Consider the following 26,308-nt stretch of genomic DNA (forward strand, 5'->3'; position numbering starts at 1 on the left):
TGAGAGGGGTCAGAGGTCCCAGAGGAGTGAGGAGGTCTCAAAAAAGGGGGATGAGGGGATGTTGAAGGATGAGAAGTTGAGTGTCACTTGATAAGTATCTGTGGACGCACGACTAGCTGAAGCTTTTGATGAGCTGATGAAGAGAGATTTGATGAGAACATCATAATAATGCAGCAATGCAAACCCAGCCCACACAAATGCCAGCACACCCCTGCATTGGTATTTTTATGAGTAGGAGTATATCCAGGGATAATTAGGAGTAAGAATTCTACAACCTACAAAAGCACTTAAAACTGCTACAACACACAACACAAGCAAACAAAACAAAACAAACAAAACAAACTGAAACAAAAGTGGTTTTTGTGTATGTTTTTAAAAGTAGTTGAGAATTTGCATGTTCATTGATGTGCATGCTGATGTTCTCCTTGATTCTTTGTTCCTTCGTTCTGCATTTGTGCATTTCTTTTTTTTTGTTTCTTTAACTATTGCATTTTATTTTTTTTTTGCATTTTGTTTTTGAAGCAGAAGCTGAAACAGCAAACAAGAAAACTGACAGACAAACAACAAAACTAACAACACTCACTCACTGAACTCACCTTGGCCCTCTCACTGAAGTTCACTGAATCCCCTGGGCCTCACTCAAACTGTGAAGCTGGCTAGGTAAGTACAGTGCAAAGGTGTTCTCCTAGTACAGTGTGTCTGCTCCTTGTGCACAGGTGTCAATTCTCTTGCACCAGTAAAAAATCTTCAGATTTTAAATTTTCAGCACATCAGAATTAGTCCTACTCATCAGATATTAAATTGCAGCTGTATGCAATCTGAAACTACTTCAAACTCAAACTGGATTTTCACACTGCAGATTTTCACATAAAGCATTTTGATCTGACTGAATGGGACATGACTGAATCATTTTTCTTTTTATCTTTTTATCTCCTTCAAATTTTCAAATCTGCAAATATTCCTTTCATCATTCATTATTTTTATTTCTTTTCTATTTTATTTATTTTTATAATCATTCATGCATGAGAAGGTGATGGTAATGGTAAAAGTGAAGAAGGGTTGAAAGTGAAAAATTCCTGAAGTCCTATAATAAAATATTTTCTTCACTTCACACTTCAGACAAATTGTCTTCTGATTCATTGACCTTTTGCTTGTATGAGTCATACAGAAGATAATCAGTATAAAATATATGACCTGAAGCTGCAGTTTCAAAGCAGTTTTCTACAGTTTGTCAAATATTGCAATAACATCCAATGCTCCTCTGGTTTTCTTAGAAATGAAACAGGAAAACCATTCAACTACATGGCTGGCTACCTTTCAGAGACAAGCCCCACTGCCTTGCCTTGTGGTTTCAAGTACTTTTTTCTCCAATTTGTGGGTACTGAGTTCCTGACAAGCCCAGAAGCACCACTCGTACAAAACTGAAAGAATTATGGCTCAGATTTTTAGAACTGCTTGCACAAAAATGCATGCACAATTGCACACCTAATTTGCATACACACTTACTGTAACTGTGTGTGCAAATCGGTTATGTGCACACACAAAGAGAAATTAGATCCATAACTAGATATTTGCAGCCACAAATACTCAGTTTGCAGAGACAAAGGATGGTTTTTGAGGTTAAGGAATTGTACTTGGACTGAAGAGCTCGGGACTCAGTTCTTGCCTCTGCCACAGACTTCCTTTGTGATCACAGGTAAATCACTTAATGTCTCTTTACCTCAGCTCCTCATCTGTAAAACTGAGATAATACTTTCTTTTCCATACCCCTTTGCCTGTTTAGACTGTAAGCTCTTTAGAGAGGGGCTATCTTTTCCTATGTATATGTAAAGCACCTACACAGTGGGGTCCTGATCTCAAATGGAGTCTCTCAGCACCATCGTACGCTCATCGTGGTAATTTTGCATGTAAATAAGGCTCACCAATTGCCAACATATTTTTGCTCATTCTGTTCTGAAAATCTAGCCCTTCATATGTGTTACCCATAAACTACTTTTGAAAATCACTTGCTAATTATCAGAAGTGAAAGAGTTCTGTATTTGTTTCACACCACACAACTAATGAAGGTGTTTCTTACCCTCTGTTTCTCAAAATGACGAGAACAGGTGGAGTTTCTTGGGTTTGAAAACGAAATGAACTTTTTGTCATCAGTGCAGAATGGTATACCCAAAGGTTAAACCTACGCTCACAAATGCCTGTTCTTAGATCATTTGGCTTAGTCAGTTTAGTGATCGTTTTCACAGTCACTGGTGCGAGTCTGTGACCAACACCTCCTCACCCCAACCCTGTTTGTAAAAAACATTAGAGTTGCTGTTTACTAAGTGCTAACTTCAAGTACACAAGGAGCAAAATTCTGTCCATTTCAGAATTCCCCCCACTCCACACCTCTGCAAGCAGCTTGAAATCACATTCACCCAGTGAAACACAAGAAAAATGACTTACATCATCAGACCTTTGGTTGGTCGGTGATTCTGAGAGCAGGATGCTAATACCTAGCAATTTTGCAGAATTGATTAACCCTTTGGATAGGGTGATCAGATGTCCCGTTTTTAAAGGGACAGTCCCATTTTGGGGGACTTTTTCTTATATAGGCACCTATTACCCCCCACTCCCACCCTATTTTTTCACAGTTGCTATCTGGTCACCCTACCTTTGGAGCTTTCATGTATATCTTCCCCATAGCCACAAATACACCGCAGATTGTTTACAATGCACCATGATGTGCAGAACAAAGACTGACTCTGTGGAAAAGCAAAGATATAAACTTATGAATAGTCAGAGTGGCCCATGGAAGCAGAGAGCATATCCTCACCTGGGGCACCAGAAGGACTGCAAAAAGGTGGGCACCCAGGGGTGCTGCCACCCCGTGTGCCAGGTCACAACGCCACTAGCTCAGCTTTGGCCCAGTCTCCCTGTGTCATACCACCTCTTTGCCATCCAGCTCTGCTCATCCTTGGTCCTCTGCCCCCGTTGCACCCCATCCAAGGTCACGTTCTCAAAAATGGGGGGCATGGCCCCACCTTTTTAAAACCGGGGGAGCAATGACTCTTCTCCTCCTCCCCCCATCTCCGGCACCTGTGTCCTCACGCATGCTATAGCTCAGGGGTGGCCAACCTGAGCCAGACAAGGAGCCAGAAATTACCAATGTACATTGCCAAAGAGCCACAATAATACATCAACACCCCCGCATCAGTTTCCCTCCCCCGCTCCCAGCACCTCCCGCTCCCTCCCCGCACCTCCTGATCAGGTGTTTCATGGCGTGCAGGAGGCTCGGGGGAAGGGGAGAGGAGCGAAGGCATGGCAGGCTCAGGCTCAGGGGCAGGAAGGGGTGGAGTGGGGGCAGGGCCTGTGCCAGAGCCAGTGGTTGAGCCGTGAGCACCTCTCGGCACATTGGAAAGTTGGCGCCTGTAGCTCCTGCCCCGGCATCTGTGCCTGTACAAGGAGTTGCATATTGGCTTCTGAAGAGCCGCATGTGACTCCGGTGCCACAGGTTGGCCACCCCTGCTACAGCCCCTAGAGTACACTGCTCCGGTGACACATAGGGGCATTAAAACTGCCCTGAAAGGACACCTTAAAGTCTTAAGGCTCCCTTAGCCTCAGAATGCAAGAAGTCCCCAGATAGCCAATTCAGCCCACATAGTTTAGAGAACAGTCTTCAGCCTTTGTCTGAGCTTTTCCCCCTGCACTCGAGATCACACAATTGTGCACATAGTGCATGCTATATAAACTGCTGTCTAGCCCCATAGATGGGATTAAAAAAATAAGAAGAAAACTTGGAAAACTATCATTTGTGAAGACCAGTAGGTCCACTGCTTCCTTATGCACTTAACACCAGCCCATTCTTCTGCTCCCATGAACCTAATCCTTTAAATTCCGTCTGTGTAAGCACCAGCTGTCCCCACAAACAGGCAGTCCAAGGCACTACACATTTCTCTCATAGCCTTGACATTTTGGCCAATATGGTATTTATGTCCACATGTAAAAGGGCCAAGGAACCCATTATTTTCCCCTACTAATGAATATTCCTTTTGAATCATGTAACCGCTGTGCCCAAAACCAGGTTTCACACTTTTCTATACAGTGTTTTCATTGATCGTTTGCTCATATTTTTCCAATTAAATTAGCAGTTATGCTCATGTTTCACATTGCTCTGTTCTATTTCTGTTCTTGTTGGACCACATTTTGGTGGCTCAGAAGTTTGAGAGGTAAAGCACACTGACCAGATGGTATATGCAGGCCCACAGGTTTCCACAAATGTCAGAAAACGGGGAGAGATGAAAACTAGGAAAGCAACAGGTCCAGGCTGTGGAAAAAGGAGGATGAAATGAGTAGATTTTGCAGTCATGGTTCAAAGGACACTGACCTCTACCTTGGCAGTTGTCTGCATTGTAGATTTTAACATCTTCAGTCTAAACTGTATTCTCTTGATGTTGTTTTAACTAATCCAGGTTGTAGCACTATAATCTAAAAATGAATCTTACTGTGATGTGGAGATTTTCTGTATCCAGCAGCCAAACCACCATGGCTATGAAGCAAGTTCAAATTTGGTCACTCTTTGATGCAGTGTGCAGTGCTAAGGAGGTCGGTGCTGCTGGAGATGTCATCTTTTAGACGAGATGTAGAAACCGATGGGCAGATCACACCTGGTCATAAAATGGCTCCTTTGGGAAAGAAGAGAGATGCTAATTCTTGTGCCCTGCTCAAATTCCCAAATCAGGCATCTAAATTCTTTCTCCCTAAATTTCCCCTTTTGGGTGGAAGGGACAATGTCTGCTCAGAAATCTTTCTTTCTGGCCTTTTTGAATCCTTCCACAGGGTGGGAGATCAAAGAGCCACAGCCTGGTGTGGGGAAGCCATGGGGTCATTTGCTTGCAACACCCCCTTCATCTGAACCTTTCCTTGGGGCTAGAGGGAACAGCAGCAGGCTGGAGAGCAGCAGAGTCTTCCATTCCATCCCCAGACTCCTCCATGGACTTGGGGAGAGAGGAGCAGTTCCAGCCATGAACAGGGGCATGAGTCCAGAGCAGAGAGAAGAGCTAGGAGAGACACCTGCCCTTTGGGCTGCTTCCCAGTGGTTTCTGTGCGGTGCAGAGGGCTGGCTGCTCCTGTGCATACCCTCTGAAATGCCTTGTCTGGCCAGTGGTACTTGTGTGGGTCTCTGACAGAAGTGGGGGCTGAAAAACAACCGCCCCAAACCAAAGCAAACATGGTAACAACAAAAAAGAACAAGCGTTCAGAATTTAATTTAACAAAAATACTCAGATGTGATTTTTGCTGCAATGAGCAAAATGTGAAGCTGGCAGCATCCCTTCAAATGGATACATGGTTATTATCCTCGTAAAAAATCTGCTGCGCTTTGCTGAGGTTTGGGGGGCATGTTTCATTCCTTACTGATATGCACCTCCATCCCACACAGACCTCCCATTATTTCCCTTTTTTATGATTGCAAAATCATTTAATCAGCAATGCCAAGTTGGGAAACAGAGCTTAGGGAAAGTGCTGTACCCAGCAAGTCTAAAAACTGCACCCAGATCAGAAAAATGTGCCAAACGGCCCCAGTCACCCGGGGAGAGACGGGCGCAATCCAAATTGTTGCCAACTCTGACCATTTTATCGTGAGTCCTACAATATATTTCCCTTAAAGCCCCACTCCTGGAGGCAAAGGATTATGGGAAAATTGCAGCTTCCATTTAAAAAAAAAATAAATTTCTAACCCTCACAGTTGCGTGGTTAAAATGCTGAAAATCTGACCTCAGTGTGTCTTAAAGGCTCAAGAAACAGCAGGCAAATAATAATAATGCCTAGCTCCAATACAGTGCTTTTCACCAAGAGATCTCAAAGCAAACTCAAACAGGAGCCTAATTTCTTTTTTTAAATCTCATAATTTTAAAGCAAATCACATGATTTTGGAGGAGCTGACACATGATTGGAGTACACTGAGGCTGGCAATGTGGGATTTCATATAGGTTGATTGATGCCAGCATTGATGTGGGAGCCAGTGCATCGTGATGGCACAGGTGTGTCAGGGGATTCAGTGTGCTGGGCGGTGAGGCTGGCACCGGCATATCGGAAGATTTGTATAATCAGTGGTGATGTTGGCACAGGTGTGTCGGAGGCATTCGATGCATCATGTTGATATTGGCACAGGCGAACGTGAAGTAGGGTTGCCACCTGGCTGTTTTTTGACTGTCCTGGCCAGTTTTTGTGCTGCCTTGTTGGTTTAATGTGCCATTTTGTTTCATTTTTCACTTGCGACACGTAAGGAAGCTCTGCCATTCACACCTCCGCGGGCTGGGTATGGAAAGAAAAATGATAAAGTAACAGAAAAATGTAATGGCTCTGTAAAATAGTCATATTCATTAGCTCGAGTCGGCACAAGGACTCTTTTGTTGATGGGGAGGGGAGAGACCAGTGAGCTGAAGGCATGTTGGCACGGAAACACACATAGCGACACACCGCGCCATGGTGCTGGCACACGGGAGGCCAGGCGCTGAGCCATAGTGCTGGCACACCCAGTGAGGTGCCAGGCCATGGCATTGGCACATGTGCAGTGAGGCTCTGGGTTATGGCGCTGGCAGATGCAGCAAGGCACCGGCCCATTGTATTGGCACGAGAGGCAAACTGCCAAGCCTGGTACTGGCACACACGGTGAGGTGCAGGGCTGTGACATTAGCACATGGGAGGCGAAGCGCCAGGCCATGACATTGGCACATGGGAGACACTGGGCCAGGGCACTGGCACACAGGCGGTACTGGCCTGTGGCATTGGCACACACGAGAGGTGCCGGGCTGTGCACAAGCACAGCGAGGCACCATGCTGTGGCATTGGCACACAGAAGATGAAGTCCTGGCACACAGCAGGCACTGAGCCATGACATTGACAAACAGGAGGCACCGGGCTCTAGTGTTGGCAGAGGAGAGGTGAGGCACCAGACTGTGGCATTGGCACAAGGGATGCGCCGGGCTGTGGCGTTTGGACACGAGAGGCGAGGCACCAGGGCATCGCTTTGGCACACATGTGGTGAGGCACCAGGCCATGGTGATGGCACAGAGGAGGCGCAGGGCTGTGGCATTGGCAGAGGGAAGGTGCCAGGCTGTGGCGATGGCACATGGGAGTCACCGGGACACAGCGATGGCAGAGGGGAGGCGCCAGGCTGTGGGCTTGGCAGAGGGGAGGCGCCAGGCTGTGGGGTTGGCACACGGGAGGCGCCAGGCTGTGGCGATGGCAGAGGGGGCGCGCCAGGCTGTGGGGTTGGCACTCAGGCGCTGGGCCATGGCGCTGGCACATGGGTGGCTCCTTGCTATGGCAATGGCAGAGGGGAGGCCCCAGGCCGCGAGGTTGGCAGAGGGGAGGCCCCAGGCCGTGGCACGCCCAGGGAGGTGCTGGCTGGCGCAGGCACTATGGGAGAATTGCACCCCCCGCCTCCCGCCAGCGCTCTGCCCTCAGCCTCCCCCATCCCCCCACTCGGAGGGGGCAAACTCCTCCCCCCGCCCGCTCGGCGCGCGAGATGCAGGGGGCGGTTTGCAGGGGGGTGGGAAGGGGCGTGTACGTCACTCGCCGCGCTCCGCGCTCCGCGCGGCTGATTGGCCGGCGGCCTGTTAAAACGCGGCACAGTCTCCCGCTGTTCCTTGAGGGTGGCTAGAGGCGGCGGCTGCAGGAGCAGCAGGTGAGTGTCCGGCCTGAGGGTTGGGGCGCGCGGCCGCAGGGCCGTTGGCGCGGGCGGGAGAGGTGAGGCGAAGCGCGGCGGCGCCCGGTCCTTCAGGGCGCGTCTAGTCACAAGCGGCCCCTCCCCCTGCCTGTGCCTACGTGCGGCGCGAGCCGGGCTGCTGCTGAGCTGTGGAGGTGAGCGCGGGGCGGCCCGGGGCTGGGCGCATGGGGGGCCGCCCGGCCGTTGCGGGGTCGGCTCGTGGGCTCCGCTGGCCGGGGACAGGCTGCACGCAGGGCCCTCGCCGCGTGCGCGGCCGGGGCCGGGGCGGGGCTAGTTCCTACCCCGCGGCGCACATGGCGCGCGGGGCCGCCATGGCCGCGCTGACCTTGAGCGCCCCGAGGCCGCCCGGGGGACAGGCTGGAGCCCGGGCCGCGCGCTCTGCCCGGCCCCGGCTCCCTGCAGCGCTCCTGGCCGGGCAGTTCCCCTCGGCCTGGGCCTCCCCCCGAGGCGGCCTAAACCCCGCGCTCCCCGCGGGGAGTCGGTCACCCTAGGCCTGCCGCAGCCCATCGCCAGGTGGCACCGCGCTGAGCCTCGGGCCGGGGCACTCCCCGCTGGCCGGCCGGCCCCCGCTCCTGCAAGGCTGCCGCTTGGCAGCGCGCTGCACCGGGGCCATGTAGCTCGTGTTAATGCAGCCCGGCTGCGGGCACGCTGGGGAACGGGTCTCGCATTCTATTGTGGAGCGTTATAAAATGGCTTCTGTCGGAGCCTGCATTGTTGTGCCCTCCGGGCACAGTAGCGGAGTTTTGCAATTCCCTGGCAGGGTGGTGGTGAGGGATAGGGTGATATTATTTAACACCTTGTACTTCTGCAGCTCTAGTCTTAGACTGTCAAGGGAAGTCACTGCTATTGAGGCGGCTCCTTAGCCTGTGGCCTGTAGGCTATACGAGTACTCTTGGCAGGGCAGGGGTGCATGTCTCCATATTGCAGTAAGGACAGCTGGAGGTAGTACAAGTACAGGCAGGCTAGAGTTACCTAACCTTGTCAGAGCAGGTCACACTGCATTTGATTGACCAAAGTACTCCCATTATTGCTGCACTAATGTGGTGATTGTGTCACAGCACAGGACTTGCGCTTAAAGCGCAGAGGTATATTTGCGGAGCTTTCCCTAGAAGTTGTGGAATCCTTCACTTGAAAGGTGGGGTACTTTCAGCAGCTCTTATCTAGGCTGCTACAGCAGCAGAGCACTGCCTGTAGGGTTGGATATCCTGTTTCTGGGAAAACTTCACTACTGATTTGGCTGGGTCATCTTAACTCATGCTACATGAACTATGAAGCCTTATAGGCCAAGGCCAGTACTTGGGGATCTGTTTGCCATGGGTTTTTCCACTTGAAGGAGGGAAGTGGCTTCAAGTTCAGAACTGGAAATTACCCCTTAGCCAACTGTGGTTTCTTGGGTGTCTAGCAAAAATCTGGATGTACATCCCCTGGATTATCTGTTTATATTTCAGTGGTTTTTAGGCACTCCATTTATAGACCAGCACCTATTGTACTAACTGCAACAGTTCATGTGTTCTTGAGGCAGGGACCATCAGTGTAAAGCATTACAGCAAGTAACTCATCTCAAAAAGAGTAGGAGACAGTGAATGACAGGTGGTGGTCTCAGTAACTATGACCAGCTGCTCGTAGCATCATAACTAAGGAGGCTAGTGAGGTAGCTTTATTGACGTTTGTGGGGATCTTCTCCCAAGGGTAGGGGGTGGAGAACAGCAGAGGAGAAAGCATGAAGGTGTTTGAAAATATACATAGTGAAGAAGGCTGGCATCACTGGTCAGTAGAGGCAGGAATGATTGTCTTAATCAGAGAACTGGAAGGGATCTTGAGAGGTCACCTACACCAGTCCCCTGCACTCAAGGGAGGACTACATATTATCTAGACCATCCATGATAGGTGTTTGTCCAGCTGGCTCTTAAAGATCCTCAATGAAGAAGATTCCACTGACATGGCACTATGATTTTATGAAAGTAGAATATAACTAAAATGCTTCATGCAAAAGGGGTCTTGTAAGGTATCATTACAAAGTTTATCTACTGAGTGGTCATCCTATTTGTATAAATGTATCCCTCTAGTGTCAAACTAGAACTACAACTCTAAGGTCCTATTGTAGTTATGCAAAGTGTAGGCCATTAATGGTGGTTTGGAATCCTGATGGCTCCCATTAACTAGGATAATTGACTGTAGAGGGTTCTGTTTTACTTGTAAGTCTTCCTGTATACCTGTGTGCTGGCAAGTGGGTAATGAAGTCTTAGGCTACATCTTCACTACCCGCCGTATCGGCGGGTAGCGATTGATTTTTCGGGGATCGATATATCGCGTCTCATCTAGACGCGATATATCGATCCCCGAACGCGCTCCTATCGATTCCGGAACTCCACCACCGCGAACGGCGGTGGCGGAGTCGACATGGAGAGCCCTGGACATCGATCCCGCGCCGTGAGGACGGGTAAGTGATCGATATAAGATACTTCGACTTCAGCTACGTTATTCACGTAGCTGAAGTTGCGTATCTTATATCGATTTTCCCCCTTAGTGTAGACCAGCCCTTACAGTGACATGTGATCATGTCTCCTGAACTGGAATCCATCTTTAACCTGGTGCTTTCTCCTTTAGAAGGGAGGGGTGGGAACCCAGAGGGACAAAGGATTCCTGCTTTATGCAAAAGATACAAGTGGATGGAAGAAAGCAAAGGGGAGCCATCATGAGAAATCCCCTAGCTATCACCTGAGCTGGAACAAGGGCTGTACTGGGGGAAGGATTGTGCTCAGGCTAGGAAGGCATCTAGGCTGTGAAAGAAACTTATTAAAACATCTAAGGGTGAGATTTATCTGTATTCAGTTTTATTACTGTATTAGGCTTAGATTTGCACACTTTATTTTGCTTGGTAATTCACTTTGTTCTGTCACTACTTGGAATCACTTTTAAATCCTACTTTCTATATTTAATCACTTAATTAACCCAGAGTATGTATTAATACTGGGGGGCAGCAGGCAAACAGCTGTGCATATCTCTATCAGTTTTATAGAGGGTAAACAATTTGAATTTACCTTGTAGAATGTAAAATGGATTTGTTTGGGGTTTGGACCCCATTGGGAGTTGGGCATCTGAGTGTTAAAGACAGGAACACTTAAGTGTCTTTCAGTTAAGTCTGCAGCTTTTGGGCATGTGGTTCCAACCCTGAGTCTGTGTTGGAGCAGACTGGTGTCTGGCTCAACAAGACAGGGTGCTGGAGAGTCCCAAGCTGGCAGGGAAAGCAGGGGCAGAAGTAGTCTTGGCACATCAGTTGGAAGTTCCTAAGGGAGATTCTATGATCCAACCTGTCACATCCACAACCTCCCTGGGCAACTTAGTCTAGTGCTTAACCACTCTGACAGGAAGCCTTTTCTAATGTCAGCCTAAACTGCCCTTGCTGCAATTTAAGCCCATTGCTTCTTGTCCTATCCTCAGAGGTTAAGAAGAATTTTCTCCCTCCTTGTAGCAACATTTTATTTGAAAACTTGTGTCCCCTTTGTCTTTTCTCCAGACTGAAAAAACTGGGTTTGTTTAATCTTCCATCATAGGTCATGTTTTCTAGACCTTGAATCATTTTTGTTGCTCTTCTCTGGACTTTCTCCATTTTGTCCATCTTTCCTGAAATGTGGGGCCCAGAAATGGACACAATGCTCCAGTTGAGGCCTCATCAGCATGGAGTAGGGTGGAAGAATTGCTTCTTGGGTCTTGCTTGCAGTACTTCTACTAATAAATCCCAGAATATTTGCTTTTTTTGCAACAGAATTACTCCTTCCTAGGCAGTCATTTCCTGTTTTGTATGTCTGCAACTGATTATTCCTTTCTAAGTGGAGTACTGTGCATTTGTCCTTATTGGATTTCATTTTATTTACTTCAGAGCATTTTTCCTGAGACTGAGTACAGTAAGAATAGGATGTGAAGGAGTTGAGAGCAAAACTAAGCAGCAATGCTTGATGTGATAGAAAAGAGGGAGCCAGTAGAGGGTTGCAGAAGGGGTGACATGATCAAAAAGATGAGCTAGGAAATCCTTGCAGTGGTGGTCTGAATGGGGTAAGACTGAAGGTGTCAAAGCCAGAGAAGTGGATGTTGTAATTGAGACACAGTATGATGAGAATCTGGATAAGAGATCTGTAAAGAGAATTGGCAAGATTTAAATGTTCTGGATGTGGGATTGGCATGAATAATCAGATTTTGGCCAGTGTGCCTCCTCTCTAAATGCAGTGCCATCCAGGAAAAATGGAGTCAAGATGCTTCACTAATGTCCTTCTGAGGTACTCAAGCAGCAGTTGCCTTAATGCACAGCTCAAGTTAAATTTCAGTTTACATGAATTTACAACCTACACTAATGGGAGAGCTTCTCCTGTCAGTGTGCCGTAGATGTGCCCATCATAAAAACTCCTGTCAACTCCTGGTTGAGACAGCACTATGTCAAGTCAATGCAACTTTGTTCAGCTGTGTAGACTTTTTTCACATGGCTGAACATAGGTTATAACAATTTACAAGTATGTAGTGTAGATCTGGCCTCAAGTGTGAACATTCTTGTGTATTAACTCCAGCAATGCCAGTGCACAGTGCAATCTTGAACAGGATGCAAATATCTCTGGCTAAAGTGAACAGGTTCTATAGTCCACTACATGGTGGCTTATTGAGTTGTCACTTATGCACCCTAGGGTTCTTAGATGAGACATCTGGGCAAGAAACATCAAGTAATACTTCCCATTTTCTATAGCTTATTAAGTAAGCTAAATAACTCAACTTAAGTGAGAGTCTAACATACCAAATAAAACTTCTTGTCAGCTTGGAAGGCAGTATGTTTGTCTGCCCCCAATAATGAGGGCATTAACAGTTTGTACCAAGTGATAGGAAAACACTTATTTAAAAAAGACGGTGTACTTGCCCAGTCAAGCACACAGGAAAGGCCAAAATTTGCCCATGCAGCCTTAATTTGGCTTCTTGTATAAATGCACTATAATCACATGCTAGTTTTACAGCACATCTGCCTCATTCTGTGAATGAGTAGTTCACAAGTATTCTCATCTAACTTGTGGCCTAAGGTGATATTTAATCCATGCCATCCAAACCTGGCAGCAGATGCTAGTTTAACCTCCTCATGGGTGTAGGTATGGTGCTCACTATAGTATCTGATTCACAAAACAAACTCTCAGAATATCCCTTTGAGTTTAGGTGCTGGTGTTCCCTCTTCACAGTTGGGGAGCTGAAGTGCAGAGTTTCTGCCCAAATTATCAGAAGGGTTGACTAACTTTGGATGCCCAGTTTGAGACAACTAGGTCTTAAACTTTTAAGAGTACTTTTTTTTTATAGCACTATATTTAGTGCATGTGACTTCAGGTGCCTTAGCAGATGTGCTGAGCACTCTCAAATCTGGCCACAGGTGTCGTGTTGTGCACCCAGAAAACAAAGTGTGCAGTTAAGTCACCTGTGAAGTCTGGTGTTAAATGAGTTGCCCAGCATCACATAGGAACACTAGCATATGCAGAGATAGATGTTCTCCTGGAGAACTGGATTCTAACTGGCTTACCCATAAAACCATACTTCTGCTCTCCTCTACTTCATTCAGTATAACCCCTCCTCTTACCCCCTCAACACATGAAGTAAGGTCCTCTAGACAACCACCTCATTTGCTACACAGCCTTGATTCCCAGGGCACTATCATTCAATGAGTAATACAGGGGTCCTATAGAAAATTAGTAGAATTGATGCATCTTTAATTACATGTGTGCACAAAGGGGGGGGGGGGCAAATCAAGGCTACAGTGGCAACCTTAATTCTCACACTTCCTAACTCAAGTGCTGTCTCCAACCTTGTTTCAGTATAGCATTTAACCCCTAATCTCTAAAAAATAAAAACCAAAAATTGCATCATGTGGAACTACTGACACACCACCCCAGTTGGAACATCAACAGGGTTCCAGTCTCCAAATGCACAGCACAGATCTCTTATGCTAGCTGAGTGACTGCTGGTAGTGGTAGGCTGTTATCCTCTGTAGGGACAAGTCACTAGAGGAATGACAACATGAAGCACAATGGCAAATACCTTCTGACAGCAGCACAATGACTTATGACTCTTGGATTTAATTCCAGTTTCTGTGGAGATGATCTAATGATTATGGGGGGACAGACCCACCTGCCTTCCCCTGTTCCTCTCCACTGTTAAAACAAAATCTGTGCGAGGCTGATGTCTGGCATAGAGAACTTCAGCTCAAATGTTTAGTTTGCCAAAGTTACAAGTAACTGAAAATGGGGTCTTGTAATAACACTAGCAGCATTTGCACCTGCAGTTCCAGTTCAGGCTGTTGGAGGAACAGTCAAATAGTTTCCATGTTGAAACTTACTTAGGCTACAACTCTCTCAGGTAAGTGATAAGATTTGTCAGTCACAGGTTCCATGACTTTCAGTGGCCTCTGACACTTTCTGCTTGAGCTTTCAGCTCCATGCCTTTTAGTAAAATTCAGACAAGTGACAGGCTTCTGTGAATTTTGTTTGTTGCCCATGAGATGTCTGAAATAACCATGATCCAAATCTTATCATTAAGGTTAAGTTTTACCTTGTGCTCCCTCCCAGAGAGCATCATGAGACATTCAGTACAGTGCAGGACAACACATATTGCTTATTAAATTCAGTTAACAATCCTGGCATCTTGCTAACCACTTCCAGTCCATAAAAGATGTGCAATCTTTGAAACAGATTTATTTAACCTTTAAGTTTATTTAGTTGGTTCTAGGTCAGCGATTCTCAACCAGGGGTACACATACCCCAGCAGAGGCCTTCTGAGAGGGTTAAAGGGTACATCATTCATCTAGATATTTGCCTAGTTTACAACAGGCTACATAAAAAGCACTAGCAAAGTAACACTAAAATGTTAGACAAAATGAGATTAAGTAGCTTTTTCAGTAATAGTGTGCTGTGATGTATATTTGTCTTTTTTGTAAGCCACTGGCTTTCGAGTGAGGTGAAACTTGAGGTATGAAAGATAAATCAGACTCCTGAGAGGGGTACAATAATCTGGAATAGTTGAGAAGCACTATTCTGGGTGTTGGAGAAACTATTCTTCTGGAGCCATTCTGAGTCTGGCTTCTGAGAGCCCACATGCTCACTGCCAGTCACTGGACTTTAAAAAGTGTAGGGATGCTTGCTGAGCATGCATGCTTCCACTAATAAAATGTTGGGGGGACTTGCTATCTAGATAAGATGCTAGCTCTGACTAGTCTTTCATCACTAGTAATCGTATACAAAAACATTGGTGTTTTCCCTGCCATGGTAATCGCTAAAGTGTTTAAATATTGGATTTGCTTTTCTAACTGTTCCAAAACAAAAGGTTATTTAAGACTAACCACTCTTCCTGGCCTTGGCTATAAGGATTACTTGTTGGATGGGAGCCTATGAATGTATTCTAGTTTTTGTTTAGAAATTACAAATTACACTTTGGTTCTTAGCAATAAGCTTTAGTTGTGTATCTATTTTATTAACGTTGGCTTGTTGTTCCTTGAACTTGGTTTGGGGACTTTAAGAGACTGAACTCTGGGGTTTCCCATTAGAGACCTAGCTGAGTTAATCACCATTTCCTCCCTCCTTCCCCCACATCAAGCCTTTCAATGGTTAGGGGATGCAATTGGTTAGGGCAACTGCATCACTGTTAAAACAGACCTTAGCAACACTCAGTACACAAACAAGAATGAATATTGCACATTTATCCAAGTGAAGCTAATCCAGGTATTTGGCAAAACTGAATAACTACATTGGTAATACTTAAGATGAGGGCCCAGAAATGCTTCATATAGAAAGAAGCTACTTCTACATAGGCACTGACAAATTTTCTGCCATAGCACTAAAGTGGCATACCACAGTGATTAGTGTTGCATCTGGCAGATTTAAGTAATGCTGGTGAAGCTGATGTGCATGATAGGAATTTTAATGTGTACATGTCTTTTTTTTTGAAATTTTTAGGTTTCAGTTGAGTTGAAGGGAGTTCATTCAAGAAGTTATGGACCATGCTCGATCAGCAATCTCCAACTTGGTAAGATTTCCTGTCTAGTAATGTTGCTGTAGTCTGAACACTTGCTCAACTTTCACCAGAAGTAGTGAACACTTGTAGGAATAAAATCTAAAAGACTGACATGTCACATTGAGTTTGTGCCACTCCATGAGTTTCTTTCTATCTTAAATGGTCCTAGGCCATGGTTTTTCACAAGTCAGGTTTCAGTTTGAGCACCCAAAAAACCCTAGTCAAAGTGATCACCATTTTTTTCCCCCTGCACACCATGGTGTCAAGTTGGACATATGAGGTCACTGGTCATTCTGACTAATATATTGGTAGTGGGAATGGAGGCACCACCATCAGCTAGAAATTGACAATGATTTTTTTTAACCTGGCTTCACCAGGCAAGCTGAAAATGGCCAAGATATAAGAGGGGAAACTGACTCCTCTGTAGAACTCATACAGACTAAGGGCTTGTCAACAACTTGGCAGTATACCTGTGAAAGACAAAACTTTTGTCTAAAGTCCCCCTGTCCTCCCCTCCCCCTGCAAGATTTGCTGCAGCAAGTGGCAGTGTGAATTCCCTTTGTCAGCAGGAGCACTCTCCTGTAGTCTCCTTCTTAAACTGAAGGATTAGGACTCCAGAGAATTGCCTTTGCACTCACTGGGGGGGCAGTAAGTTGAATTTTGTGAGTCTTATTTTTCCTGCTGTCTGTAGAAACTGGTAGGGGGCTGTGTGTTATGAAAGAGCTCTGATAAGGGGGTGGAGGTGGGAGAGGAGTTACTTAAGCACCAGTGTGGACACAAGAACAGAGACTAGCCAAGTTTAGGCTGTAATTGGGCAACAGCCTCAAATCTTCAGAGAAGTGAAGTTCTGGAACAGCCTTCCCAGTGGGGGGGGCAAAAAACCTAACTGGCTTCAAGACAACCTGATAAGTTTATGGAGCTTCTATACAAGGACTTGCATCCGACAAAGTGGGTATTCACCCATGAAAGCTCATGCTGCAAAACATCTGTTAATCTAGAAGGTGCCACAGGATTCTCTGCTGCTTTTACAGATCACACAGCTAACTCAGCTACCCCTCTGTTACTAAACAAGGTCTGACATCTAAAGCCTCTGTTCATTGGCTGAGCCTTAGTCAGGGGGCAGGGCTATCAGGAAGGTCAGGGCTTTATAAAGCAGTGAGTCAGCAATTCTCAATTCAGTCCTAAGTGGAGTGCAGGATTTGGTCCAAGATGTAACAGTGATATTTAACATCCCTGTGGTGGGAAGAACACCTCACAGCCCAACACTATGGAATTTCTTTTTCAGAAAGGGGAACGGGGGGAAATTAGGTGGTTGGTTAAACAAATTAAAAGATACAGTGACTAGAGTGAAATCCCTGCAAGCTGCATGGACACTTTTCAAGGACCCCATAATAGAGGCTAACTTGAATGTATACCCCAAGTTAAGCATAGTAAAAAAGAACTAAAGAGCCACCATGGCTTAACCATGTAAAAAGCAGTGAGATAAAAAGGCATCTTTTTTAAAAAGTAGAAGTCGGATCCTAGTGAGGTAACTAGAAAGGAGCATATAAACACTGCCAAATTAAGTGTAAAAATTTATAAGAAAAGCTAAAAAGCTGTTCAAACTTCTATCAAAAAACTCAAATGTTTAAGTACATCAGAAGCAGGATACCTGGTAAACAACCAATGGGCCCCTGGATGATCAAGATGAAAAGGGAGCACTTAAAGATGAGTCATTGCAGAGAAACTAAATGAATTCTTTGCTTCAGTCTTCATGGCTGAGGATTTTTGGGAGAGTCCCAAACCTGAGCTGGCTTTTGTAGGTGACAAATCTGAGGAACTATCACAGATTGAAGTGTCACTAGAGGAGGTTTTGGAATTAATTGATCAACTCAACATTAACAAGTCACCAGGACCAGATGACATTCACCCAAGAGTTCTAAAAGAACTCAAATGTGAAGTTGCAGAACTATTAACTAAGGTTTGTAACCTGTCCTTTAAATCGGCTTCGGTACCCAATGACTGGAAGTTAGCTAATGTAATGCCAATATTTAAAAGGGCTCTAGAGGTGATCCTGGCAATTACAGACCAGTAAGTCTAATGTTGGTACCAGGCAAACTAGTCAAAACAGTAGTTAAGAATAAAATTGTCAGACACATTGAAAAACAAACTCTTGAGCAATAGTCAACATGGTTTCTGTAAAGGGAAATTGTCTTACTAATCTATTAGTTCTTTGAAGGGGTCAACGAACATGTGGACAAGAGGATCCGGTGGACATAGTGTACTTAGATTTCCAGAAAGCCTTTGAAAAGGTCCCTCACCAAGGCTCTTGCGTAAATTAAGCTATCATGGGATAAAAGGGAAGGTCCTTTCATGGATTGAGAACTGGTTAAAGGACAGGGAACAAAGGGTAGGAATTAATGGTAAATTCTCAGAATGGAGAGGGGTAACTAGTGGTGTTCCCCAAGGGTCAGTCCTAAGACCAATCCTATTCAATTTATTCATAAATGATCTGGAGAAAGGGGTAAACAGTGAGGTGGCAAAGTTTGCAGATGATACTAAACTACTCAAGATAGTTCAGACCAAAGCAGATTGTGAAGAACTTCAAAAAGATCTCACAAAACTAAGTGATTGGGCAACAAAATGGCAAATGAAATTTAATGTGGATAAATGTAAAGTAATGCACATTGGAAAAAATAACCCCAACTATACATACAATATGATGGGGGCTAATTTAGCTACAACAAGTCAGGAAAAAGATCTTGGCGTCATCGTGGATAGTTCTCTGAAGATATCCACGCAGTGCGCAGAGGCGGTCAAAAAAGCAAACAGGATGTTAGGAATCATTAAAAAGGGGATAGAGAATAAGACTGAGAATGTTATTGCCCTTATATAAATCCATGGTACGCCCACATCTCGAATACTGTGTACAGATGTGGTCTCCTCACCTCAAAAAAGATATTCTAGCACTAGAAAAGGTTCAGAAAAGGGCAACTAAAATGATTAGGGGGTTAGAGAGGGTCCCATACGAGGAAAGATTAAAGAGGCAGGACTCTCCAGCTTGGAAAAGAGAAGACTAAGGGGGGACATGATAGAGGTATATAAAATCATGAGTGATGTTGAGAAAGTGGATAAGGAAAAGTTATTTACTTATTCCCATAATACAAGAACTAGGGGTCACCAAATGAAATTAATAGGCAGCAAGTTTAAAACAAATAAAAGGAAGTTCTTCACGCAGCGCACAGTCAACTTGTGGAACTCCTTACCTGAGAAGGTTGTGAAGGCTAGGACTATAACAATGTTTAAAAGGGGACTGGATAAATTCATGGTGGCTAAGTCCATAAATGGCTATTAGCCAGGATGGGTAAGAATGGTGTCCCTAGCCTCTATTCGTCAGAGGATGTAGATGGATGGCAGGAGAGAGATCACTTGATCATTGCCTGTTAGGTTCACTCCCTCTGGGGCACCTGGCATTGGCCACTGTCAGACAGATACTGGGCTAGATGGACCTTTGGTCTGACCCAGTATGGCTGTTATGTTCTTATCATGATGATCCCTTCAGACAAAATCTGAGTCAATACATGAGTTCATGGTCCTGTGCTTCCTCTAGAACAGGTGCGGGTGTCCAACACCTAAAACAATGAGCTGCCTTAGAGGTTTTACTTATCAGCATTTTATCAAAGTCCTGAGCTCCCTTTTCATAAACTTTAAAAGCTGACCTGACAGTCTCAAACCTTTTAACCAGTAGGTTTAGATTGACTGCAGAGTTAAATGTGAAGATCCCAAATTTTGTGGGTTTATAGCAAACATCCAGTCTGACTCTAGACATATCACTGACAGTTAAAACAATTGGCTTTTAGAGTAGGTCCTGCATAAATAAGACCCTCTACATGTGTTCATTCTGGAATGAACACAAATCCCAGATTGTAACAAGCAATATAGTGGGCTTTGACATATCAGTCATGTAATCCTCACTCATCTGACTTTTCCCATTTAGTTTGGAAGTGGGCCGCTGTCATACACCCGTTTCAGTCTGGCTCGTCAAATGGATGGAGACAGTAGTCATGTGGAAATGAAACTGGCTGAAGAGGAGGAAGTTGGAGAAAATGGAATGACTGACAATGTTCATACTCATGTATCAAAGCCCAGGAATAGTGGGAGAAACCTCTGGTGCAAGGTTGCTGCAGGAGGCCTCCTCTTCTTAATTGGTAAGCTAAAAGGGCAAAGATAGTGGGAAAGGAATTGTACAAAGTACTATGTCTTGGTACCTCTGCTCTGTTACAGTGATTCTTCAGTGTGCATCTTGCTATAGACCATGTAGACTACAGTACAAGATAATCTCAGTTAACAACCTCAGGACTGGAGGTTGTTCATAACTCTGAACAAAACATTATGGGCCTTTCAGAAGTTTACAACTGAACATTAACTCAATACAGCTTTGAAACTTTGCTGTGCAGAAGAAAAATGCTGCTTTTAATCTTTAATTTAAATGAAACAAGCACAGATGGCTTCCTTACTTTGTCAAAAAAAAATAACTTGCTTTTAACACAGTACTGTACTGTATTTGCTTTCTGCTGCCTGATTGCATACTTCCAGTTCCAAATGAGGTGTGGTTGACCAGAGTTAAGAACTGACTGGAAGTTCTCTTGTACCTCATTCTTGGGGCTGAAAGTGACTACCTGTTGAAGCTTTAAACTCTTATTGTTTTACTACAAACATTGCCTATCAAGGTAAAGGGCAAACAGTATTATGAGGAAACTAGTGTTTTTTTTCCAACTTAACAGAGGAACAAAGCTACAATAGGTGTATTGATGTTGGAAGCAGATCAAGTAAGTCTTCAGGAAGATGTGGACTTAGTGCTTTAGTACTAGATGACTAGTTCAGTTGTCTTACAGTGATAGACTCAAAGCAAATGCAGCCATTCAGGTTTTTTAGTATTGGAGACACTTTTAGATTTAAAAAAATCCATAGTGGTACAGGATGATCAATCACATTTGATCTTAAAATACAGAATCAGTTAAGGTTCACCTTAAAGCCATACTGTTCATAAGAACTTGCAAAGCTTGCATGGGAACAAGCTACTCTCCAATAAAACTCCAACTATTTAGAATAGTCAGTGGCTTGTGTTAACACTGGGCTGGCTCAGTTTTTTTTGTCTTTGTAGTATAGAAACACATCTCTCTTTTTCCTTAGGGTTTCTGATTGGCTACTTGAGTTACCGTGGGCGAATGCAGGCAACCAGCACTTGTTCAGATGGAAGTAATACATGCAGAAACCCTGCCATTACACCTTCCACAGGAGATAACGATGAGTACATGGAAGAGCCTGAAATTGAACCTGTTCTTTACTGGAATGATCTCAAAATGATGCTGTCAAAGAAGCTGAAAGTTGTAAACTTTAACAAAGTCAGGTAACATCCTAGTTGGATCTGAAACAAACAGCTCCTGAGTCTTGCTAGTCTGAAACAAACCACCTACCTGTTACTGTCAAACAAGGGTGTTAAATAACTGAAGACTATTGCCACCTCAGTTACAATCATGAGTGTAGTCTAGACTAAACACCAAGTGGCTTGTTAGCAACCCAGTACACTGCCAGGTTGTGGGCTTTTAACCTGGTGTGCCTTTACATTTCCCTTTCTTCCATTCCAGGGAGCTGTCATCTTATGAAGCTGGCTCTGAAGCAGATGAAAGTCTTGCTAACAATATTCATGGTCAGTTAACTGATTTCAAACTGGATAAAGTCTGGAATGATGAGCACTACGTTACACTGCAGGTCCAGGGCAGGTATGTTAATATGCCAAAGACTGTAAGCTGCTTCCATTCATTCAGGAATGGATCTTGCTATTCAACAGTAAAATTCTTCAGCTAGAACAAACATTTGAAGTGCAACTCCCAGCTAACATTGTTTGAGGGGGAAATCCAAGCAGAAGTCTTGTCTCTCTAGGCATCACTTCAGCCTATGGTAGTGGCTACTAGGGTGCCTCAAAGTTCAAACTCTTTTTTAAAAAAAAGCCTGCCTTACAGAAGTAGACAGAGATGGCAAACTCTTACCACAGTGCTTAATTGTAGAACTAAGCTTGTCATATAGACTGGTGGGTAGCAATTGATCTATGTAGTATAGATGCAATAAATTGATCCCCAATCACTCTCCCATCAACTGCTGTACTCCAGCTCAGCAAGAGGTGGAAGCAAAGTTGACAGGGAAGCCACAGCAATCAACCCTGCACTGTGAGGACGCAAGGGAAGTTGAACTAAGATGCATCTACTTCAGCTACACTATTGTAGCTGAAGTTGCACATCTTAGGTCAATTCCCCCTGCCCCCATGTAGACCAGGCCCTGACTAATGTGCTTTTTACCAAAAGTGAGGCTGAAGACATGCACTAAAGTTGTCAATCTGTTAATACAACCCCATTTCTGTTGGATATATGGATCCCGTAGCTATAGCCATAAACTTGTCTTGGCCTGCAAGACTCTTATCAGCTCAAATCCTTTGTGTTGGGGAAGGCAGACTTGGAGGAGAGTGTTTTGGGGCAGGGGAAGAGTCCCTAAATTCTACATAGTCACTTAACTCACATATGGGCACACTAAGCTCACAAGTATCCTAATTCTTTCTCTACTCAACACTTGCATGCAAGTGCCTGTCATCCCTTCTCAGGGTTAATGACTCCAAACATCACAGCCTAGTAGCTCATTACTATAATCTAAATGTAGGCTTTGTGGAGCTTGGCTTAAAGTAGCTTTATGCACCATGTATACCCCAAATATTTAAATACCTATATCGGGGGGGGGGGGGGCGTAGCATTGGAAAGCTAGATGGCTGTTTGACCTCCTTGTCTTAAGGTCTCACCATTTAATTTAAACATGTCATACTTCCAAATCAAACTTCTGTGGTAAAACACATTGTTTAGCTATTTTGAGTATTCTGTTTAGTGCTAACCATTTCTAAAAAATCTTACCATTTTAGAACTGGTACCTTAAGTGGCTCTGCTTAATACTGTTTCTTGCTGTCTAATAGCTCACCAAATAAAGTGACTATTGTATCTTCAACTGAAACTCCAACAAAACTGGAAATTACTGATGGATATGTGGCATACAGTGCAAGGGCAACAGCAAGAGTAAGTTACCTAGCTTCATGAATTGCAAACTATTCTTTTTACACAAATCTCTCTGTGCTGAGTTTGGCTAACAAGTCAGTTCATCTCACTTGTGGACAAGTCACTGACTAGGACTGATTCTTTAATAGTTATTGGCTCCATAATACTTTATTCTTAAGTCTGTCTGGCTTTCACCCCTGAGGCACTGGACTGCTGCTTCACTTACAGCCAAGCAGAGCTGGATATGGTGGCTTGGAGTAAAACCACAGGTTATTAGGAAGAACAGCTCTGCAGAATAGTAAGAGGTAGTCCCTCCTGAGGCTTACTGCTGAGGACATGGCCCAAGTATTCCCAAGCTCCAGCTCATGAAGCAAGAGCACTTTAAGACATAACTCAAACTCTTGCATCACACCCACATCTAGTAAAGTAAACTAACTCAGGTCCCTGATTTAACATTCACTAGTAACAGTTGTAAATAATGCTTAGCTTATCACCAAGATTAGATAAACATGCTTAACTCTCATCCCACTTATGGTAAGTGCCCTCTACTCCCACCAGGGGAGTTGCAGGGCAATCTCCACAAACCCCTTTCCACCACCCCAATCACCAAGGCCTGAAGTAGCTGGTGGCTGCTTCCCTCCTAGAGGGTTCCTAGCTAGGGCCCATCCAGGAGTCCTTAAAGAACCATCATAAAAAGGTAAGACTGGTGGGGCCCTCAAGAGGCCATCTGGTCAAGTCCCCCTGTGATGGGGCAGGATCGGATACCTAGACCATGACCTGACAGGTTTGTCCAACTTCTTGACTCCCAGTGATGGGATGCCCCAACCTCCTTTGGAAGCCTATTCCAGCACTAACCTGTGTAGGTTAGATATGGGGGGAGTAGTCTAACTAAATCTCTCTTGCTGCCTATTAACCATGTTACAATTGTCCTACTTTCTCTAAAGATGCAGAACAATTGATCACCTTCTAACAGGGGGAACCTCTGCCCAGAAAGCTGGTGTTCTAACAGCTGGGAGTTGTTGTAGCTTGAACCTGATTATTTGCTGCTAAATGCATGAAACTTGGTTGAAGCTACGACATTCAAGTTGCTGCATGAGTTTAAATTTCTCACTTACTTCCTGTAAATAAGGCCAGTGGTCCAGGCCCCATGGCTTTAGACAGATCTGGTGAATTATCAGTGACTGCTACAGCTACATCCATCTTACTTTGTTCCAGGGTAAACTAGTCTATGCTAATTATGGCCGGACAGAGGACTTCCAGGAACTAAATAAGATGAATATCCCCATAAATGGATCTGTGGTCCTTGTGAGAGCTGGGAAAATTCCTTTTGCTGAGAAGGTAAGTAACAGCTTTTGGCTCCTATTCTGAATAGTGTGGTATAAATCACAGCTAATTTACAACACTTCTGTATTTAGATCTGTCATCTTCAGGTTAGTCAGGTCAGCCTTTAGCTTTAGCCTGATGTATTTGAGTGCTGCGGGGTGGGGAGAGGAGGGGTATACCTCCTTGACATGTTAATGGGCCTGGCAATTGTTCATGCTGCCATGACTTCTGGCCCATAGCTGAAGGAAGGAGTAACCTGTTTCAGTTACTCTGCGAGAGAACAGTAAGAACTGAAATCTCTTTACTTCGGGGGTGAGGGGCAAGTAGACAACTTTTTTGTCACTCAGCAAGTGCTGAACACTCTGGAGTTCTTCTAGGTGGGGCTGGTAGCATTGCCTGTAAAGACTGAGTGACCATTTCATAAGAATGGCCATACTGGGTCAGATCAGTGGTCCATCTAGCCCAAAATCCTGTCTTATGATGGCCAATGCCAGATGCTTCAGAGGGCATGAACAGAACAAAGCAACTATCAAATCCATCCCTTGTCTAGTCCCAGCATCTAACAGGAAGATGACTTCCAGGGTCTTGTAATGCCAACGACCCTGTCTTAGTGGCTTGTGGCTTACAGCTTAGTCCAAACAATTGAAGTTTGGCAGAAACTTTCCATGCCACTTGCATCAGGTGACTTTCACTGGTCTGAGTGGATGAAGTTGTCAAACACTTTACCCATGGGAAAGAAACTGACCTCTTTGAGAAACTCTCCTGTCTCCATGTTTGGGAGCAGGAACTTAAAATTTGACAGGAAGGTGGCCTTTGGTCAGTGTGCCTTTTGCCATCCCCTGCAGAAGTTGACCAAGCTTGAGCCATTAAGCCATTGAAAAACTCTTGCACATGCTCACTAGAATCTCACTAGACCTTCACAGCTAAATTGGCCAAAGATTCTGTCCATGCTGCATGTGCTCCAGTTTTGCCCTGATTGGGGCTCATGGCAATAGCAGATCTGAGCTGCTCCAGGCACCAGAACAGCATAGAGGAGCATGTTTCTCTGGGTTTCCCAGCACATCATCACCCCACACTGGCTCCAGGCAGCATGGAGGAAGCTGCCTCTGAAATGGAGAAGAAAAGCACTGGACTAGATTGGGATGGGTTGAGCTGAGTAGCCAGAGAAGGAACCTGGGACTGACTGGTCACAGGCAAGGCTAGATAAGGGAGTGGGGAAGGAAATAATGGGATCAGGCACCAGAGGTGGGAAAGAGACAGGACAAGGAAGGGCAGGGCCATAGGCTAGGGGAGAAGTGGATAGTCTGCCCACTCCAGCACACCATGCATATGTGGGGCAGCCTTGTAATTCTACCATAATGACCCTATACTCTAGTTTTCCCTTGGACACTGCCCCATCATGCACACAGGATGGGTAGTACTCAGTTAATGAGCAGCTAGTCACTCCTTAACTTGGTTACCATATACTGTACACACCTGAAGGTGGAATTACTTCAGCATGGGCTTTTCTATGGCACTCATCTGTATAGTGCTTCTGCAAACTCCCCACCAGGCTCTGAGCACCCAAAAAAAATAAAACCAACAGTGACCACGCATGAAAAGATTGGGTTAAATGATGTGCCCAGTGTCACACAGGAACTCTGGCAGAGGCAGGAATAGAATCAAAATTTCCAAGGCATGTAACTTGCATAAGAACAGCCATACTGGGTTAGACCAAAGGTCTATCTAGTCCAGTATCACTTCCTTTCCTGTAATCCCCTGCACACATTCAAACTTCTGGCTTCATTTTTTTGCAGGAGTCCTAGATTAGACAAGTCTCCTCAGTACATAACCCTGCTTCATCTCCAGCATAGACCTTCTCTGTACACCAAGGCAGCATAGTCTTAAATTATGCTAGTACACCTCTACCCCAATATAACACTGTCCTCAGGAGCCAAAAAATCTTACTGCATTATAGGTGAAACCACATATCAAACTTGCTTTGATCCACAGGCATGCACAGCCAGCATCCCCCAAGCACTGCTTTACCACATTGTATCCAAATTTGTGTTATCAGGTTGTTATATCTGGGTAGAGATGTATGTGAACATGTATGAACAAGAGGTTACAGTTCAAGGTGCCCAAGCAACCTTGATTCTGTCCTTTAGAGGCCATTATGTAACAATGGCATAGCTCAGAC

At 44.9% G+C, this 26,308-nt stretch overlaps 1 protein-coding gene and 1 long non-coding RNA gene across 5 annotated transcripts in view; one reads left to right on the plus strand and one right to left on the minus strand.

Moving 5' to 3' along the window:
• Window positions 1-1,164: 1,164 nt before the first annotated feature.
• On the minus strand, window positions 1,165-8,358 carry LOC120371733. 2 transcript variants are annotated; one of them, XR_005584550.1, is made up of 3 exons: window positions 5,901-7,432; window positions 4,482-4,661; window positions 1,165-2,741 (listed from the first exon to the last, which is right to left on the minus strand). It is a non-coding gene; the product is annotated as an uncharacterized LOC120371733 (long non-coding RNA). The 2 variants fall into 2 exon arrangements; XR_005584549.1 differs by lacking the exon at window positions 1,165-2,741 and adding an exon at window positions 8,195-8,358 and having other exon boundaries at window positions 3,340-4,661; window positions 5,901-6,291.
• TFRC (transferrin receptor) overlaps window positions 7,591-26,308 on the plus strand; it is a 32,467-nt gene continuing 13,749 nt past the window's right edge. The window contains exons 1-7 of one of the 3 annotated variants that reach the window (XM_039487880.1): window positions 7,591-7,666; window positions 15,676-15,745; window positions 19,710-19,920; window positions 20,906-21,122; window positions 21,361-21,495; window positions 22,728-22,827; window positions 24,022-24,144. In XM_039487880.1, coding sequence (XP_039343814.1) covers window positions 15,713-15,745; window positions 19,710-19,920; window positions 20,906-21,122; window positions 21,361-21,495; window positions 22,728-22,827; window positions 24,022-24,144 — 819 coding nt within the window. In that variant the 5' untranslated portion in view covers window positions 7,591-7,666; window positions 15,676-15,712. Of the gene's footprint in view, window positions 7,667-7,819; window positions 7,843-15,669; window positions 15,746-19,709; window positions 19,921-20,905; window positions 21,123-21,360; window positions 21,496-22,727; window positions 22,828-24,021; window positions 24,145-26,308 lie in introns of those variants that run through there. The other 2 variants (XM_039487881.1, XM_039487882.1) reach the window with 2 other exon arrangements.

Source organism: Mauremys reevesii, linkage group 9 (genome assembly GCF_016161935.1).
Source record: "Mauremys reevesii isolate NIE-2019 linkage group 9, ASM1616193v1, whole genome shotgun sequence".
NCBI lineage: Eukaryota > Metazoa > Chordata > Testudines > Geoemydidae > Mauremys > Mauremys reevesii.